We start from the raw sequence: 20,971 nt of genomic DNA on the forward strand, positions 1-20,971 counted from the left end.
GGCAATTTAGCATGGCCAATATACCCAAGCCCAACATCTTGGGCCGTGGGAGGAAACCAGACCACCCGGAGGAAACCCAGGCAGACACAGGGAGAACACGCAGACTCTGCACAGACGGTGACTCAAGGCCGGAATTGAACCCAGGTCCCTCGCACTGTGAGGCAGCAGTGCTAACCACTGTGCCACTGTTTTGTCCTCTGAGCATCAATCTTAAATAGCCTTTGAAGGGGCTTAAAGTAATCAGATAGACAAGGCACCACAGAGGAATGAGTGATGCAGAATAAAATAGTTTTGCAAAATGGATTCCAAGGACAGTCTTCCTTGACACATCAATGTTGGAAAAGTACCATTCATGCCTCCCTTGTGGTGAACTTGCCTTCCTTCAAGTAATAACATTGTATCTTCAGATCTTGACACTAGAAAGTATCTTTCAATATTGGGCTTTGTTTTACATGGCAAGAGATCCCTCTAAAGAACCATGCATAGTTGGGAAGCTGAAGTGAAACCTAGCTCTAGCGATGTCCATTGGTTGAACACTTGTTTATATGACTGGATAGCTTAACCAAAGAGAGGGCAAGTGAATGAGAACTGTGTTCAAACATTACTGATGCCAACCTACAACATCTACCCTTTAAATTCTGACCTGGCTCGATCTGTACCAACTTATTCCCAGCCAATTTCATGCGCCAACACCTTGGAACACATTGTGTCCTGGCGCGTGTGCCTTTATTTATTTTCCTTGACTTCTTCCCCCAGCCTTCTTCGAGCTGTACTGATGACAGAGAGGCTCGGAAGTGGCAGTCAAGGAGGTGCCAAGGACTAACCACAGTTTGTATCAGAAGGGAACTGCAGAGTGGTGGAAAACTACCACGCAGGTGGGTCCACCTTGGGCTGCCTTATTAAAGTCGGGCCTTCCAAAGCCACACGAGCTGGTCAAAGGGCAGGAGTGGTAGACTGGCAGCAGTGAACTTGTGATAATTTTAACCAACAGCAGTCATTTTCAGGGCAAAGTAGACGTTGATGTCTAAGCCAATCTTCGAAGCTTTGAAAAATCCCACCAAAAACGGGGTTGATTTATACGCTGGGTATAAACCTGAACCATCGGTCTGGGTGGTGGCCATTTTGAAATGTTGCCAGCATCTGATACAAAGGGCGGGATGTTTTGGCTCTGCTTGTCCCAAGGTCGGAAAATCCTGCCCGAGGTCAATGGATCTTTGCATTCCCATGGCGGGCGCGATGGAAAAATTCTGCCCAAAGTCTAGGCACATCTTAAACTCCTGCACATCTTCATGACATAGTCCATACAGGCTGCTTGATCCCTTGTGACGGAAAGTAGTGTTAAGTGAAAATTGCATTTGTCGGGTGAATAATTGAGGCTGACTACTTAATGCGAGAATAACAAGTCTCTGCTGAAAGGGCGGGTTGACATCTTATATGCTGAGTATATAAAAAACACATGACTTTTGGGGCTGGGAAAATGCTGTTACCTTATACTCGAGGTTGGCGTATATGCTCCAATTTACAATACATATTTCATTCTTTCCTCCACGAGTTTATTTTTGCAAAGCTCCAGTTGGTCTCCCTCGAGTCCTTACCTAACATTCATTACCCTGTTTGTGGTCGACCCTATTGGATTCAGCTGCTTCACATTGCCAATGAGACAGATTTCCTTCAATGTTTTCTGTCTCACTTAAATTGAGGATTCAAGCCAACTCTTGGTTTGGTTGTCATTGTTGTTGGGCAGTGGGTACTGCTTGGTAAGTCTTAATGAAGTCTTTGTAGTTTTATGTAGGTTAACTGTATGGATTTATTAACTACATGTACATATCTACAATAAAAGGTTGAAGCTAGGATCTGTCTCTATGCTTGTTGTACACATGGCTTTGTCCAACACTAGGCGTCACAGTGTAGGTGATACTGTACTCAGTCTCATGTTAACCCTATATGTACCTTCCCAAGCCTCTATCCAATGTATTTCAAGATATTCTAGTTCACCCCATGTATTTACATCATTATTACCACCTCATCAGCACCCCCCCACCCCTCAAGTCTCTGGGTTCATAGTTCAGTTGGTCTGGTAGATATTTAACCCTTCCGTATCTTTTTGGGACTATTGTCGGTGGTGGTAACTTTTGTTTTTACAGGTAAACTTCTGTTCTGGCAGCTGGGTATCTTTTCATCCTCCTGAACCACTCTTTCTCAACTTGGCAATTGTAATGATGGGTGGCTGTTGTTCCATGCCATTTCCTCACTGAATCACAGAACTGTTATGGCACAGGAGGAGGCCATTCAAACCATTGTGTCTGCATCAGTTCCCCAGTGAGCAATTTGGCTTAGTGCCATTCCCCTGCCTTTTCCCCGCTAGACCCCTGCAGGTTATTTCTATTCAAATTATCTCCTAATGCTCTCTTGAATGCCTCGACTGAACCCAGCTCCCTCTGCTCCTGCACCTCATTAAGAACTTTATATTGTCTCTCCATGTCCTTCCTGCCAAAATGCATCACCTCTCTGCGTTGAAGTTCATCTACCACCTATCTGCCCAGTCCACCAACCTGTGTATATACATTTGATATTCTACACTGTCCCCTTCACAGTTTACAATGCTTCCAAGTTTTATATTTTTGCAAGTGTTGCATGCCTAGATCTAGATCATTACAATATATCAGGGAAATAAAGCATCCCAATACCAACCCCTTGGAGAACACCACTACAAATCTTCCTCTGGCCCAAAAAATACCCATTGACCATTACTCTGTTTCCTGTTATTCAGCTCGTTTTGTGTCCACATTGCTACTGCCCCTTTCTTGAGGAGTAGACAGATGTTGTACTTGTCCCCATGTAGTATAGGGACAAGTACAACATCAGTCATCAGATGGATTCTTTCATCAGGTGGATCATTGCGATATCCTGTGTGATGGAAGATGGCCATTCCTACTAAGAGGATGTGGGTTTTCAACAAGTCCACTTTTGTGATTGGCTGTGCAGTGGGCTCTCAGCTGTTGCTTGGCTCCAGTATTGGCTGGGGCCCTGACACGCTGGCTCAAAGTTGCAGACTTTGCTCAGTGGTCGCAATGTTGACTTCATCAAGAGCCCGGTGTTGAGCATCTCCTGATTGGTAGTCACTGTCTTGTCGAACCGCCACTGGTGGAATTCATGGTAACCATCTAGGGGGACGCAATGGCCGAGTGGTATCATCGCTAGACTATTAATTCAGAACCCCAGCTAATGTTCTGGGGACCTGGGTTTGAATCCCACTACGGCAGATTATGGAATTTGAATTCAGTAGAAAATACCTGGAATTAAGAATCTACTGATGACCATGAAACCATTGTCAGAAAAACCCATCTGGTTCACTAATGTCCTTCAGGGAAGGAAATCTGCTGTCCTTACCCGGTCTGGCCTATGTGTGATTCCAGAGCCACAGCAATGTGGTTGACTCTTAACTGTCCTCTGAACAAGGGTAACTGGGGATGGGCAATAAATGCTGGCCAGCCAGCAACACCCACGTACCACAAATGAATTTAAAAATAAGGTGGCTGGCTGGTCTGACCACTGAGGGCTTTCTGGAAGCTGTAATGACAATGGAAAAACAACTCTGCAAAGAGAGAAGACAGTTCAAAGCTGAAATCCAGACAGGATATTCTTACTTGTTGGAATTCTCAGGAACTTGCAGTTCTGTATTATTTACGATATTAGCTGTCATGACATTTTCTGCCATTTTGAGGAGATTCAGCACTACATCTTTGCTCAAGAGAGATAAAGACTGATTACAGATGATGAACGTCAACTCCATGATCTGTTTCTGCCATACCTTCATGGTTCTGGAATCATGCCTATGGCCAGAAGTCAGATTCCCCTGGGCCCACAGAGTGGAGTGTCAGCTGTTTGAAACCAGAGGTTTCCTGGCCACAGTTCTTTGACCGGTGGGATTGTAACACTGACTCCCATAGTCATTAACTGAAACATCTGCATTCCGGACAAAAATCCAGATCATTGACCTCACCCAAAAAGTATGGCTGTGTATCCTCTTGGATGAGCTGCCTCAAGCTCATGAATCATCTTTGGGTCTTCAATATGATTAAATGTTTTACTTTGCACAGTTTGCCAAAGTGTCCAATTCTGTCACATTGAAAGCATTGGGCTGAAAGTGCAGAACATTGTTCATGCCTGTGGGGGCGCTTTGCTCCACAGCGCTGCCGTACTCTCACTGCTAGTTGCTTAGGATATTGCTTCCCTTGGCCTGGAATGTCCTGTTTCTGTGCTGTTTAACTAAGTGCGTCGTGACATCTCCTTTGTACCACAGATTACTTTCTCTGCTGAAAATGGATGCGTGCTACACACAGAGTTCTGTCTGTTTAACAACCTGGATAGCTTTCACAAGAATTGGCTCTCGCTTTGCTCATGGCGTGATTGACAGTATGTTTCCACTGCTCACAACTATTGTATCCCTGATAGGTTCGTAACTCTGCATTCCCACTCTTTAGCCATTCTGTGAATGTCATTAATGAATGAGTTCATACAGTGCAGAAGAGGACCTTCTGCCCATCGAATCTACACCAACACATTAGAAATACCTGACCTCCCATCTAATCCCATTTGCCAGCACTTGACCCATAGCCCTGAACGTGCCAAGTGTGCATCCAGATGCTTTTTAAAGGATGTAGGGCAACCCACCACCACCCCACCCCAGGCAGTGCATTCCAGACCATCACCACCCTCTGGGTAAAAAAGTTTTTCCTCATATCCTCCCAAAACTCCCTGCCCCTCACCTTGAACTTATGTACTCTCGTGACTGACCCTTGAACTAAGGGGAATAGTTGCTCCTTATCCACCCTGCCACGTCCTTCATGATCTTGTATGCCTCGATCAGGTCACCCCCTCAGTCTTCTCTGCTCCAGAGAAAACAACCCAAGCCTATCCAACCTCTCTTCATAATTTAAATGTACCATCCCAGGCAGCACCTTGGTGAATCTCCTCTGCACCCCTTCCAGTGCAACCACATGCTTCTGATAATGTGGTGACCACTGGTTCTGGCCGGTTCTTCTGGTTGCTAGACATACTTGTTAAATATAGCACTTCTGAGGATTTTGTTACTTCTTAGGTTAGACTAAGCATCAAATCATTTTAGCGCTTCTTCAACTTCAGCAGACAATTCATTGATTCCTTGTCCAGCAATAATATAGCAATAAAGCAGCTTGCCAACTTGCTCAACCTTTGTCTTTTTACACACGTCTGCAGCAAGTCGTGTAGCTAAGGAATCCTTTTCTTCAAGGTCTCCAGTTGAGAGATTCATCTGGACCTTGGATCAGTCCAAGTTGATCTGGAAGCGTGGATTTCTGATCCATAGTTCAGTTTATTTTGAAGTGTAGGCTCAGCTTTAAGAGCTTGGAGATGAAGGTGAAGATGGAGCCATCATTCATTTGTAGACAAAGGATTTTCCCGTGCTTGTTGCTTTTTGAAGGAGCTCCCACTGCAATGTCGTGCAAACTCTGTTTCAGTGCTAAGTTTTAGGGTCACAGAAGACTTGAATCCTGCCCTTTGCTGAACTTTAGAGCTGATTCTTTAGTCATGATTCCTGCAAATTAATTAATATTTCAGATGCCGCACGTTCAGGCAGTGACTTGGGAATTTGCTTTATCCCACAGAGTTTTTAAAATGGCAATATTTGACCACTTAAACAATTTGAAAATTTCTTTGAACTTGCAATATCTTGGAATTCAAAGGCTTTAGTTTGCCCCTGCTGGGTCTGTTGACTCTGCACTCTGGAAATTGAAGTTGGACTTCCACGGGTTCTAATGGAGTTTTTCTGCTGCAGGAAGGGATTTTAAATTTCTGCCTTCAGCTTCCAAGCCTTTCTTTGGAGCTTTTCCCTGGCAATTTATCTCCGGATGAATGCTTCGAGTTTTTCTTCAGTTCAGAATGCTTCTTCAAAATTTTCTTTAGTCTTGCAGGATTTAACTTTTCCTCTGCATTTGTTGCAAGGTTCTAGGTCTTTCCATTCACTGCCACCATGTTGAAGGGAATTAGAAACTGTCTGGTAGGTCTTAATGTAGCCAAAGAGCCCAAACTACAAGCTTTCTCCATGCTCACTTGTACAACAACTCTGTTTAATAGTAGACAGATGCCTAGGTTTGGGCCATGCTGTATAACTAGGTGGGCAGTACTGTACTCAGTCCCACATTAACCCTCTATGTTCCATGCCCTTATACAACAGTGTCAGGCTGTTTGCACTGTTAATGGCACTCCCCAAGTTCTGGATCAAAAGGATTACATGAAGATTCCCGTTGGATTGTGATTGGGCTCTTAAGATTCAGAATTCCTGATAATCCCAAGTGACCTTGGAGTGATATTTTCCAAAAAAAAAGGGACACAGCCAGAAGGTGCTGACGAGACGGTTCCAGAGTTGATGGTAGCCACATCTGCTACCCTGCCATGTCCTGTTATTCCTGACACATTGATCCCATTCAGAATGAAGGTGACTGGGGGGGGGGGGGGGGGGGGGGGGGGGGGCGCGGTGGGGGAGTGAGAAGGTCAAACTTCACGTGTTGCACTTGGGACTGTTTGCTGCCCACCTTCCATGTTAAAAGTGCATTACATTGCATGTTGCTAATGCACTAAACAGGATGCAAGTCAGCACCAACCAACATTGACTTTTCAAGACAATTACTGATTGCAATAAATGCAATGCAATGTCCTGCTCAAAGAATTAAGGCATTAGAACCTGTGGGATTGCACAGTGACCACCAGTCATCCTCCAAATATTTGGATACAGGTGATCCTGTTTAAGCAAATGGGTAACAAAGAACTACCTGCAGTTTTTCAGGTTAGAAAAGAAAGGCATCTTAGTGAGATTTGGGTCAGAGTAGGTTGTAACATGAAGAGTGCGCAGGCGCTGATTTGACTTTGGCTGACTGGATACAGGGGTTTTGAGAACACCAGGAGAGAGATGCAAGTCCTGTCTGACCTGAGACTGGGGGCTCCTGATCACAGCAACCACTGCCAGTGTCATACACACCCAGAGGGGCCTCACTAGACCCTGTGGACTAGCACAGCTCTCAGCTGGTACTGGGCACAGCACATCCTGTGCAGAGTCAGCTTGCCAGCCACACTTTACATTTTCTTTCCCCTGTGTTCTGCCATGCAAGAGATTGGCATCTGCCATGGGCAACGTTCCGCTGAGTTGATGATGGTTATGGTCGCTGGGCAGAAGGGAACCTGAAATCACCAACACCCTGTCCTGGTTCCCCCATGCTGACGCGATAGTTAAGAAAGCCCAACAACGCCTCTAAGTAAATTCGGCATGCCCACTACGACGCTCACCAACTTTTACAGAGGCACCATAGAAAGCATCTTTTTCAGATGTATCACTGTTTGGTGTAGCTTCTACTCTGACAAGACTGCAAGAAACTGCAAAGGGTCATGAACATAGCCCAATCCATCATGCAAACTAGCCTCCAATCCATTGACTCTGTCTACACTACCCACTGTCTCAGAAAAGCAGTCAGCATAATTAAGGACCCCACGCACCCTGGATAATCTCTCTTCCATCTTTTTCCATCAGGAAAGAGGTACAAGAGTCTGAGATCACATACCAACTGACTCAAGAATAGCTTCTTTCCTGCTGCTATCAGATTTTTGAATGGACTTACCTTGCATTAAGTTGATCTTTCTCTATCCCTAGCTATAACTGTAACACTACATCCTGCAATCTCTCCTTTCCTCTCTGCTATGCACTCTATGAATGGTATGCTTTGTCTGCATAACACGCAAGAAGCAATGCCTTTCACTGTATGCTAATACACGTGACAATAATTAATAAATCAAATTGCAGAATTGGGCAGCAACATGGTTGCAGTTGCTCTGTCTAGAAGGGATGGGGAGGGAGTGCAGGCAGATTGGCAGAATGAGGCATTGAGCATGTGCCCTTCATGCCAGCGTGTTGGCTCCATCGCGCTCCTTTCCTGCTGGGTACGCAAGTCTGGTGCATTCCACAATGGTGAGATCTTCAAGGCTGGCTGTGACACGGGGGAGTAGAAATGGCTCTGCTCTTCATGGCCCATTCCACTTACAGGTAACACTGTGAGACCTGGCAAAGCAGGGGCTGATAGCATCAGACAACTGGGGTAAAGCAGAACATAGTTCCAAGTCAAATGGAGTGCTAAATGGGAGTGTTTTTGTGGTCCAAATTCAGACTCATGTTTTGTGCAGACAATTATCCACTAATGTTCCTCACTTTAATTCATATCGCCCTTTCGTGGGCTTCCCAGGAGCAAGCAAACCCTCCATGGTTAACAAGGTGCATAACTCCTTACCGGCTCCCCCTCGGGTCCTCTGTAACCTTTGGCCCCTTTGCGACCTTTTTCACCTGGAACATCATTCTGTGAAAGAAACAGAGAGAGGAGTTGGCTTGATCAGTAATGTATAATTCTAATATGGAAACAAAAACTACTGGAGGATCAATCCTCTCTGCCTTTTTAACCATGAGCAGCAAATCTGTCTTCAAGAGGCAAAAAGAAATTGCTTTACTCCCTCTGACTTGAATTGAGTTGAACAGTTTAGGCCGAGACTCTCTGGAATTCAGAAGAATGAGGGGAGATCAAATTGAGATAGACAAGATGATAAAAGGTATGGATAAAGTAGATGTGGAGCGGATGCTTCCTCTTGTGGGACATTCTAAGATGAGAGGTCCTAGTCTTAGGATAAGGGGCAGCAAATTTAAAACAGAGTTGAGGAGAAACTGCTTCTCCCAAAGGGTTGTGAATCTGTGGAATTCGCTGCCCCAAAGTGCGGTGGATGCTGGGACAGTGAGTACATTTAAGGAGGAGTTAGACAGATTTTTAATTGGCAATGGGTTAAAAGGTTTTGGGGAGAAGACAGGAAAGCGGGGATGAGGAACATATCAGCCATGATCGAATGGCGGAGCGGGCTCGATGGGCCAAATGGCCTAATTCTGCTTCTATATCTCATGAACTTATGTTCTCTGGTATTTAGCATAAGTATTCTATGCTTTTGATTCCTGCTGAAGGAATGCTATTGTTCTTGTGCTGTGGTTTAGTGGGTAACACACTCCCCTCTGAGTTACAATAGTGTGGGTTCAAATCCCTCTCCAAGGACTTAATCACAAAATCTATGTTAACACACCCAGAGCAATACTGAGGGAGTGCTGCACCGTCATGGGCGCTCTCGTTTGGATGAGTCATGTCTGTTTTGCCCTCTCAAGTATTGAAAAGAAAACCATTTCCCATGGCACTACGTTGAAGAAAGGAATGGGGACGAGTGGTATTGTCACTGGACTGCTCCAGCACCATACTGTAGGGACCCTAGTTCAAATCCCACCACAGCAAATGATGAAATTTGAACTCACTAAAAATCTGGAATAATAACAAGTCTAATAATAACCATGTAACAATTATAAAAAACTCCATTCACTAATGTCCTTTAGGGAAGGAAATCTGCCATCCTTACCTGGTCTGGCCTGCAAGTGACTGCAAACACACATCAACAATAGAGTCATAGATTCCCTGAAGTGCAGAAAGAGACTATTCAGTCCTTTGAGTGTGCATCCACCCAGGCCTGTAACCCCATATATTTGCCCCACTAATCACCCCACACATCTGTCAGACTGCGGGAGGAAACTAGAGCACCTGGAGGAAGCCCACCCACACAGGCACAGGGAGAACGTGCAAACCCCGCACAGGCAGTATTCTGAGGCTAGAACCAAACCTAGGTTCCTGACACTGTGCCACCGTGCAATGTGATTGGCTCTTGCTGTCTAAGGGCAATTAGGGATGGGCAACAAATGCTGGCCTTGCCGGTGATACTCCGATCCCATGAAAGAATATTAAAAAAAAAAGAGCTTTTTCCTCAGTAATATTTATTGCTCAACTAAGATCACTAAAAGCAAGCATTATCTCCTTGTTTGTGGAGACTTGCTGTGCACACAAAGGCTGCCATGATTCCTACATTACGACAAATAGGCTATAAAGTAGTGTGGGTGCTGTAGAATTGCAAGTCTTTATTGAAATTCTCTGGGGCAAAATACGACGACGCCTAAATTCTTGTCTCCTTGTGTGAGTCCTTGAACAGAGAATGCTTATTGCCTTACTGGACAGGAACATGCTGCTGAACTTCTGACCCCCATCAATATTCAGTGCTGCCAGACTAACATGTCCAAACAGGGCTTATATTGGCATTTAGTGTTCATTATGAGTGGAAGCTGTTTAAAAATGCAGGGCAGATAGTTTACAAAGTTGTCACTGGCAGCGTATGCAGTTTGATGGTATGTAATGCATAAGGAATCATTTGCAGTTTGTTGATCCGTAAGCATAGAATATGCTCAGCAGTATCACGCCTAACGTTCCAACAGAATCTCGGGCTGAATTCGCCCCTGGATTAATATCCCTTATTGTCATCAATTGGCTAGCAAATTGGAGTTAAATGGGTTCTTAAAAGCCTCAAACCATTGCTAAAAAAAAATCTGGGGCAATCAAGTAGGAAGGACAATTTGATTTAGGAATGAACACCCAGTAACCAGGATTACCAACTACAAAGATGTGCGTGTTAGGCGGATCAGCCATGCTAAGTTGACCCTTAGTGTCAGAGGGATTAGCAGGATAAATTCATGGAATTGTGGGGATAGAGTCTGGAGGGATTATTGTTGGTGCAGGCTCAATGGGCTGAATAGCCTCCTTCTGCACTGTAGGGATTCTATGATTCTATGAACTCCCCAGGATTGTTGTAGAGTTGCCAGGAGTTAAAGATTAATCTCCAGCACAATTAGTCATGGACATTGCAAGAACAAATGTATGTATTTTTTTTAAATTCATTTTTGTTCAACACTTCTGTTTGCTAATTATAAAAACATTAAAGTTGGGGAGAAAGGACAGAGTCAAGATTCACCCATGGGATAATGCAGATTGGCTGGGAAGACAGGGCATCGTGAAATTTCATACACTGCGCCATCAATGGCAGGACTGAGAAGGTGGGGCAGTTGACAGCAGGAGGTCATTAATGAGATTTCCATGAATACATCTGACCAGATTTGATAATCCAACTCGCTGATATTATTAATGGCTCCCTCTCCTAAGGTTGTGCCCACTTTCCTTCAAATCTGCCATTATTATTCTCTCCCTGCAAGAAAACATTTGACCTCTATGTCGTGGCAGACCATCATCCCAGCTGCCTATCATCTCCAATATCCTTGAACATGTTTGATGCAGATTAGGATGGATTGGCCATGCTAAATTACCCAAGTGTCCTAAGATGTGTAGGTTATGTGCATTGGGAAACATATAGTGTTACAGGGATAGGGCAGGGGAAAGAGCCTGGATAACATACTCTGTCACAGAGCCAGTACAGACTCGATGGGCCCAATGGCCTCTTCTGCATGGGAGAGATTCTTTGATTCTGTGTCGTCATTTCCTGAATCTGTGTCCGTATTTCTCACAATTCCATGTTGCTCCTCTCCAATCAGATTACCGCCCAGGCCATGCTATGGAAACAGCCTAATCAAAGTCACAAATGGCATCCTATGTGACTGCAACCATGGTAACCATTTGTCTTCTTCCTCCTCGACTTAACTCCAGCCTTTGACACTGTTGGCCTGCTGAGTGGGATTGTCATTCTCTACTTCCATTCCTGGCTGTCCAATCCTTATGAGATAATTATCTGCAATGGCTTCTCACAATGCTCTGATACGTTAGCTCAGGAGTTGCCAAGCAGTGGGGAGGCGATGGCCTAGTGGCACAGTATTATTGCTAGATCCACAAACTCAGCTAATGTTCTGGGAACCTGAGTTTGAATTCCACCATGGCAGATGGTGAAATTTGAATTCAATAAAAGATATGACCATGGAACCATTGTCGGAAAAACCTACCTAGTTTACTAATGTCCTTTAGGGAAGGAAACCTACTGTCCTTACCCAGTCTGGCCTACATGTACTTCCGGGACTTGATGGTTTCAGTTATAAGGAGAGGCTGGATAGACTGGGAATTTTTTCACTGGAGTGTAGGAGACTTAGGGGTGATCTTATAGGGGTCTATGAAATAACGAGGGATATAGATCAACTAGATAGTCAACATCTTTTCCCAAAGGTAGGGGAGTCTAAAACTAGACAGCATAGGTTTGAGGTGAGAGGGGAGAGATACAAAAGTGTCCAGAGGGGCATTCAGAGGGAGATGAGGTCTGGAAAGAGCTGCCAGAGGTAGTAGTAGAAGTGGTACAATTTTGCCTTTTCAAAAGCGTTTAGACAGTTACATGGGTAAGATGGATATAGAGGGATGTGGGCCAAACGCCAGCAACTGGGACTAGCTTAGGGGTTAAAAAAAAGGGGTGGCATTGGACAAGTTGGGCTGAAGAGCCTGTTTCCATGCTGCAAACCTTTATGACTCTGTGACTCCAGAGCCACAGCAATGTGTTTGACTCTCAACTGCATTCAGGCAACGAGGGATAGGCAATTATTTATGTCCCACAAATCAATTTTTAAAAAAAGTATCCTTGGTTTCCTCCAATTTCTTATCTGCATTGTGTCATTGGCAATATTATTTTAAATGCCGCATATACACTAGATGCTAAGCTCTGGAATTCTTTCCCTCAATTTCTCCGTCCTCCATCTCTCTCCCTTTCTTTTAAGTTTCTTCTCAAGCATTGGGTCACCTAACCTGGTATCTTCTTATGTGTCAAACTTTGTGATAACGTTGCTGCAAGGGGTGTTATACTGTGTTAAGTGCATTATATGGATGCATGTTGTTGAGTGAGGAAACCTTATTTTTAAATGCCAGGAGTCTAGTTTAAGAAAGATTGGGGATCTTCAACAATGGGGTCGTAGCCTTCCCTTGGAAGCTCAGCCCATGAACCCCATGCAATGGCCATGGCCTGAGATGGACTTAGTATTGAGCACCATGGGTCAGGTTCCTGGGACCAGGTGTAATCACTCACTTACACTTCGAAATATGGAATGTAGAAAGGAGAATGCCAATCATCTTACACTTCCATTACAAAAAAAAATCCCAAGGCAACATAAAAGGGAGCCTAATTGATGGATTAGGTGCTTGTAGTTTGACTAGGGCTTTATATCAGCGATCTGCTTAACCTTTGCCAGAAAAAGGATAAAACATTCAAGAGGAATGAGCAGAAACAGCTAGTCTGTTGGTTCTGGACAAATTACTCTGTTGGCCCTGGAAAACCATGTACATCTGGAGCACACTGTATACACTTTAGAATAGTGAAATTAAGTGTGAGAGCAGTGATCACAAAGTCAGGTTGCTAGACATGAAAGATTGTCTTGGCAGCCTGGAGAATGAAGGATTCATCTCCTGGGAGGGGCTGCGAGTGCTCTCAGGCAGATGTGAAGGACCTTACAGCTTTCTATGAGCGGCATGGTGGCACAGTGGTTAGCACTGCTGTCTCAGTGCCAGGGACCCGGATTCGATTCCCACCTTGGATCACTGCCTGTGTGCAGTTTGCACATTCTCCCTGTGTCTGTGTGGGTTTCCTCCGGTGCTCCAATTTCCTCCCACTGTCCAAAGATGTGCAGGTAGGAGGATTGGCCATGATACATTGCCCCTTAGTGTCAGGGGAACTAGCTAGGGAAAATGCATGGAGTTATGGTGTTAGGACTTGGGTGGGATTGTAGCGCAAACTTGATGGGCCGAATGACTTCCTTCTGCACTGTAAGGATTCTATGATTATTCAAGGAAGAGCAGGGAAGTTGCATAGAACTTTGGTGAGGCCACAGCTGGAGTACTGTGTGCAGTTCTGGTCGCCACATTATAGGAAGGATGTGATTGCACTGGAAGGGGGTGCAGAGGAGATTCACTGGCTAGGATGGAACATTTAAGTTAAGAAGAAAGGTTGTGTAGACTTGGGTTGTTTTCATTGGAGCAGAGAAGACGGAGGGCCAACCTGATTGAGGTATACAAGATTATGAGGGGCAGGGACAGGGTGGATAGGAAGCAGCTGTTCCCCTTAGTTGAAGGGTCAGTCATGAGGGGACATACATTCAAGATGAGGGGCAGGAGGTTTAGAGGGAATTTGAGGAAATACTTTTTTACCCAGAGGGTGGTGACAGTCTGGAATGCACTGCCTGGGACGGTGGTAGAGGCAAGTTGCCTCACATCCTTTAAAAAGTATTTAGATGAGCACTTGGCAAGCCATAACATTCAAGGCCATGGGTCAAGTGCTGGTAAATGGGATTAGATGGGAGGTCAGGTGCTTCTCACGAGTTAGTGCAGACTCAATGGGCCAAAGGGCCTCTTCAGCACATTGAAATTCTGTAATTCTGTGATTCAGAGTTCCATCTATTGTCATAATGAATGGCCGAGTAGGCTCAAAGAGCCTAATGGCCTACTCCTGCTCCTACTTTCTAATTACCAATGTTTTAATTGCTTGGCTGTACAGAACTCACTGAAAAGAGAGACATGTTGCTGAAATTTTTCATGTTGTACTTGTCAGGGTAACAAGGTAAAAGAATGATCATCTGAAATTTGGCATTCCTGTGTTTGTCCTAATGAGTGCAAGATGGAAAACCTCAACAAAATGGCTGTCTTTAGTTCAGCCTGGTCTTGGCCAACATTTATTGCTCAACCATCATCACTGAAGCAGAAAATCTGGTCATTTATCTAACCTTTGTTATGCACATATTGGCTTTTTTGGATTCCCTATAATACATTCCCAATGATACAAACAGGACTACTGTCCAACAGCTGTGAAGCACTCTGGGACATCCTGAGACAGATGCAATAAGACTGCAAGCATCTTCTCTCCCTGCTCCCTCCCTTCCTGTCCCACAGGCTGTTGACTGACACTGACTCTGTGGGTTCAGCCAGTGTTCTGGGATCTCAGCCACATGCTTGTTTCTCATGTGCAAGTTTCAGGAGTTGACTTGAACTAAAACAGAAAATGACCCTTCTTCAGAGTCAGGTGGACATTCTCTTTCCACAGCTGCTTGCAGACCTGCTGAGTTTTTCCAGCATTTTGTTATTATTTCAGATTTCCAGCATCCGCAGTGTCTTGAGTTAATTTTATTAAAGAGGTAACTGCCAGACAGGTTATTCCAACATATTGGCATGGGTGGCACAGTGGTTAGCACTGCTGCCTCACCACACCAGGGACCTGGGTTCAATTCCAACCTTGGGCGAGAGTCAGTGTGGAGCTTGCACATTCTCCCCGTGCCTGTGTCCTCCGGGCTAGAAGTAAGCGCTGTTTCTAACTCTGCGATTATTGAAAAAGTCAATGCCAAGGTCTCTTCTGGTTCCGTTCCTCCTGGTCACATTTTAAGCTTTGCACTATTGTTTCCCATCTCAAAGCAATTTGGAGAAGGCCATCGTTGCCAAGAAAGTAAGGAAGAAATTGTACTTCTCAGAATCTGGAATCCTGGAGCCAAGGCAGAGAAGTCAGTTCAGGTCACCTCAGCTGCTTCATAATTATCCTTTATTGCAACTCGTATTAAAAAAAAGGGCAGAAACACGTTTCTGGGTCCCTTTGCCATTACCCTGCTCCCCGTTTCCTAACGGATAGCAGCACCAGCCAGTAAACTACTGAGTCACACATGGACTGCAACGGTTTGAGGAGGCAGCTCGCCACCACCTTCTGAAGGGCAGTTAGGGGTGAGCAATAAATACTGGGCTAGCCAGCGATGCCCACAACCCATAAAAATCCATTTTAAAAAATGTTGAGGTACAGATCAGCCATGATCGGTTGAATGGCAGAATAGCCAGATGGGATGAATGGCCTCCTCCTGTTCCTGCCACCCTAGGGTCTTTTGCTCTTTCTTGACTTGTGACAGAGTGAGGGGCTGTTGCATTGACTTATGGGAGCTCAGTATGCCATATTTTGTTTGATTGGAAATCGCCCCATTTTACAATTAAAAGGGCAAGTGAGGTTATGGGATAGGGCCTGGGTGAGATTATGATTGGTGCAAACTCGATGGGCTAAATGGCCTCTTTCTGCATTGTAGAGGTTCTATTCTCAGTATGCCACAAATCATACTTTAAAACACGTAAATACAGTTATGTGAATCTCATCAAAATAGACCAAGGTACAAGACTTTTCATCACCATCCTTCCTAAAACCAATTCTGACTGGATGCTTTCTTGGAGATTTTATCACATCCTGTCCCCAACCACTCCCATCAAGAATGATTTTCAGGCTAATGCATATTAATCAATGACAAGACCCCACGCATCAATTTTACTTCAATTATCTTTGCACAAGGCCAGTCATTAGGGCCTATATTGCAGTTTTTCAGGAATTACACAGTTGATGAAGGTTATGGAATCCTGGCAGGGAGCCACAGAAACGAAACCTCAGCAAATTTGTAGACCACATTCAGGATGCATTTACTCAACAGCGATGGACCACTTCCCCCCCTTTCCACCCCTCATCTGCCCTCCCCCCAACCTCCCTCTCCCCTGCCCCCTCCTCCCAGCAATCAGCAATTCACACCCCACCCACCACCATTGGGTGACTTTGATAGGCCAAGTTATATTGGGATCAGGTTCTCATTCCAATGATATTGGGACAGGATCCCTTCCATCTCAAACCGAGTCAGGAAACATCCTGTAAATCAGCAAACGTCTCTCCATTCCGCCTCTCTTGACAGAGCATTACTTACATCAGCTCCAGGGTCTCCAGGTTCTCCATCATCGCCTTTTGGCCCTGGGAAGCCGCTGGTTCCCTACACGAGAGAGAGAGAGAGAGAGAGAGGGAGAGAGGGAGAGACATGAGAAAGGACACTTCCAGCTCTGCTTTGGCCCTCAGTGAAGAGTTTCAGAATTCCTCACTTCATAGTTCAAAGAGGACATAATGAACAACTCATGTGCAGCGAGGAAATAAGTTCCTTTAACAAAATGAATCAGGCTTCTGGGCATCTGGAGAAGTTTCTCAAAAGCTCCTAATCATAGGCATCTGTTGGTTCGAATTGTGTCAAGTTCAAATGATAACTTGCCAATGCTAAACACTTTTTACCAAACATCCTTTCTGGCTTCAGTATATTGTTTTCACAACAGGAGTGACAGCCCCTGTGCCCTGTCCTTACCTTCTCAGACTCTGAGTTAGAGTGCTTGCTACATGCAACCACACCACCCCCCCCCACACCCATCCTCCTCTCTGCTGTGACTCTCCTCATGACAGCAGGGAGTGGGATGGGGGGGATCCCTGAACAGTGACAGCCTACGTTATTTCTCAAGGGGCCATGGAGCTATTCTCCTGCTTCTTCAACATTTTACAAAATGATTTGAGGCTTGCCACTGGCAAGGTCCCTTCTCTCCTGTTGACTTGTGAATGGGCCAAGCTTCCAGCCATTCCAACCTAAACTGGCAACCGGGACCCTTTTTACCTCGTAGGCCCCAACTTCTATATTACCAGGTGATTGCTCACCTCAAACCAGACAGGGCTTTGGACATCCAGGTAAGGGCCCAGTCTGTAATAATGAGAGACATTCTGAAGCAGTTCCTGATCATTATTTTCTTTGACAAGGGGCACTTAGCCCAATTTCACACTCAAAGGCCCACAATTCCAGGGCTCTGCCAACCATTGGCTCCTTGCAGGGATTGGTGGGATAGTCTGGTTTTGCTGTTAGCCTCTCCCTCGCCTCTCTTTGGCATGTCCACTACAATTCTCACCAACTTCTACAGATGCAGCAGAGAAAGTATCCTTTCCGGATGTATCACAGCTTGATATGGCTCTTGCTCTGTCCAAGACCACAAGAAACTACAAAGAGTCATGAATGAAACCCAATCCATTACGCAAACCAGCCTCCCATCCATTGACTCTGTCTACAATTCCCGCTACCTCAGAAAAGAGCCAGCATAATTAAAGGCCCCACGTACCCTGGACATTCTATCTTCCACCTTCTTCCATTGGGAAAAAGATACAAAAGTCTGAAGTCACGTATCAACCAACTCAAGAACAGCTCCTTCCCTGCTGCCGTCAGACTTATGAATGGACCTACCTCGCATTAAGCTGATCTTTCCCTACACCCTAGCTATGATTGTAACACTATACACTGCACCCTCTCCTTTCCTTCTCTATGAATGGTATGCTTTGTCTGTAAAGCGTGCAAGAAGCAATACTTTTCACTGAATACATGTGACAATAATAAATCAAATCAAATCTCTTTTCTAGTAGTCAAAGCCCCTTCACTAACATAACTAGGATGGTGTGGCGGTAATGTCACAAATAGTAATCCCGAGGCTGATCCCAATGTTCTTGGGTTGAATTCCGAAATTAAGATTCAATCAGCAAACTCTGGCTAATTTCAATAATGGTGGCCATGAAGCTGTTGTCAATTGTCAGAATATCCCATCTGGTTCATTATATCCATTAGGGAAGGAAATCTGCCGTCCTTAACCAGTCTGGCCTATGGGAGTCCGGATCCATAGCAATGCGATTGGCTCTTAACTGCCCTCTGCAATGGCCTGGCAAAGCCACTCTGCTCATATACAGTCAAGGCTGCCAGTGATGCCCACATCCCATGCAGAGTAAATTTTAAAAATTGTGATTGGTGTTGAATAAACTTGTATACTCCCTGCCCAAACGTTGAGTATAATATAGAACACAACCTCTGGTGGCTTAGGAATTAGTAAACCAACTCACATTCAATCCTGGTTTTCCTGGTATACCTTGAATACCCTATTGGGAAGAGGAGCAAAAACATTTATCAGATTTATCACTTCATATTTGAATCTATCGGCACAGAAAAAGTGTGCAACTACCACAGCTAGCACTCTAGCAGAGAATTAAAGTGTTTCCATTCTGCCTGCAACATTACAATCATTTAAAGACAGACTTGCATTTATTTAGCATTTGTTATGACTACCAGGTCTCAAAGCCAAGGAAATAAAGAGTAATGTAGAATACATAACATCCAATTTGCACGTAGCACCAAGGCTTCATGAATGCGTATGTGATTCTTAGTTCCACTATCCCAGAGTCTTCAGAAACTATTATGGACAAAATCGTTAACCCCACTTAACAACTCCCCTCACTCCCATCTCCCGTACACCCACAGTGCTTATTAACTTCTCCTACCTCCTTCTCTCTGACCTCCTCTCCCTCCCCCCAACCTTCTTACCCCCATAAACAATTCTGTACCCTGCCCACCGCTTTCAACCTGGGTTGGGACCAATATTCAAGTATTAAAATAGAGTCAGAAATATTGTGGAAAATGGGGTGGCACAGTGGTTAGCACTGCTGCCTCAGTGCCAGGGCCCTGGGTTCAATTCCAGGCTTGGGTCACTGTCTGTGTGGAGTTTACATGTTCTCCCTGTGTCTGAGTGGGTTTCCTCTGGGTGCTCTGATTTCCTCCCACGGTCCAAAGATGTGTGGGTTGGATTGATTGGCCATGCTAAATTGCCCCTTAGTGTCCAAAGATGTGTTGGTTAAATGGATTAGCCATATAACCTACACGTGGTAGGTATAGGTTAGATTATCCATTCTAAAATGTGTGGGGTTAAGGGGACAGGGCAGGAGAGAAGGTCTGGGTAAGTTACCCTGTCAGAGAGTCAGTGCAAACTCGATGGGTCGAATGGCCTCTTCTGTACTGTAGGGATTTTATGATTTTGTGAGGAGTCACAGAATGACAAGGACTGGGAAGCACCGAGTCGGAACACGTAACAACATCAGAAGCTTGTGTCTATATTTGCATAAATAGGTAACCTATATGTTAAAGGTTCATGCTTGCTTCTGACCCAAGATCTTGTTGGTTTAAGTCCTACTGCAAGACTTGAGCACCAACTCAGCGCATTACTGAGCAGACGTTGCACTGTCAGAAGTGCTGCTTGTTGCATAAGATGTTAAGCTGAGGTCCACCCAGGTGGATGTGTAAGATAAGTTTAAAGGGCAGCATGGCAACCCAGTAATTAGCACTGTTGTCTCTCAGCCCCAGGGACCTGGGTTCAATTCTGGCCTCAGGTCACTGTGTGGAGTTTGCATGTTCTCCCAGTGTCTGCGTGGGCTTCCTCCAAAGACGTGCTGGTTAGGTTGATTTGGCCATGATAAAATTGCCACTTAGTGTCAAGGAGGATTAGCAGAGGTAAATATATGGGGTTACGGGGATAGGGCCTGGGTGGGATTATTGTCAGTGCAGGCTTGATGGGCCAAATGGCCTCTTCTGAACTGTAGGGATTCTATCTTGTATTTTCCAAATCCACTTTGGATGGTTGGTGACGTTCTAATGTACTTTGGATTGCAGTGAAAACAGGGGAGGAAACAGCGGTATGCTGTGTAGTGTCTCATTTCGTCCATTGCCATAAGCTTAAGCTGAGAGACCTGCAACTTCAGGGGAACATCACTGCAGTCTCTGAGACCCAGCACTCCTTTTGAAGAACAGAAGGGGGGAATCTCTCTGGCACTCAGCATACTATATATCCCTCAACCCACAACTCTAAAGTTAATGATCTGACCACTATCAAACTGCTGTATATGGGAGCTTGCTGTGCACAAATGGCTGCTGTGTTTCCTGCATAGCAGCAGTGACCATACTTTAGAAGTTCTTCATTGGTTGTGAGGTCCTTTGGCACATCCTGAGGTTGTGAAAACTGCTGTAAAATATTTCATTTTGACAACTTTATGAAAGACAATAGTGTGTGCGGCGAGAGGTCATGGCTAAGTAATGGAATGAAAGTAGTACTAATCACTTACGGGCAATCCGGGTGGGCCCCTGGTCCCGTTGCCTGGGCTACCAGTTTCTCCCTGTCATCAATAAGAAAAGGTGTGTTAGAAAAAGAGGAGAAAATCATTCGAGTAAAACAAAAGGATCAAGTGAAATTTCATTTAGTCTACAGGATAAAAGCAAATTATTGCAGATGCTGGAATCTGAATCCTACCCACCTCCCCCCTCATCTTCATCTATCGCAACTTACCCCGATTTCAGCTTCTCTACCGTTTGGCCATTCACATCTTCTATTCTCTCTATAGACTGCCATTAGCAGCCTTTCCCCTGGTTTCTGTAGCTATGACTCATCTTTCATTC

General features: G+C 44.9%; 1 protein-coding gene across 1 annotated transcript in view; it reads right to left on the bottom strand.

Annotated features, from left to right (window-relative positions):
- Positions 1–20,971, bottom strand: part of col6a1 (collagen, type VI, alpha 1) — a 94,990-nt gene that overhangs the window by 19,860 nt on the left and 54,159 nt on the right. Inside the window, exons 23-26 of the mRNA XM_080198582.1 lie at positions 20,641–20,691; positions 18,595–18,630; positions 16,613–16,675; positions 8,313–8,378 (exon numbers count right to left, since the gene is read on the bottom strand). Coding sequence (XP_080054708.1) covers positions 8,313–8,378; positions 16,613–16,675; positions 18,595–18,630; positions 20,641–20,691 — 216 coding nt within the window. The remainder of the gene's footprint in view (positions 1–8,312; positions 8,379–16,612; positions 16,676–18,594; positions 18,631–20,640; positions 20,692–20,971) is intronic.

This window comes from Carcharhinus amblyrhynchos, chromosome 11 (assembly GCF_965287045.1).
Source record: "Carcharhinus amblyrhynchos chromosome 11, sCarAmb.v2.hapA, whole genome shotgun sequence".
Taxonomy (NCBI): Eukaryota; Metazoa; Chordata; class Chondrichthyes; order Carcharhiniformes; family Carcharhinidae; genus Carcharhinus; species Carcharhinus amblyrhynchos.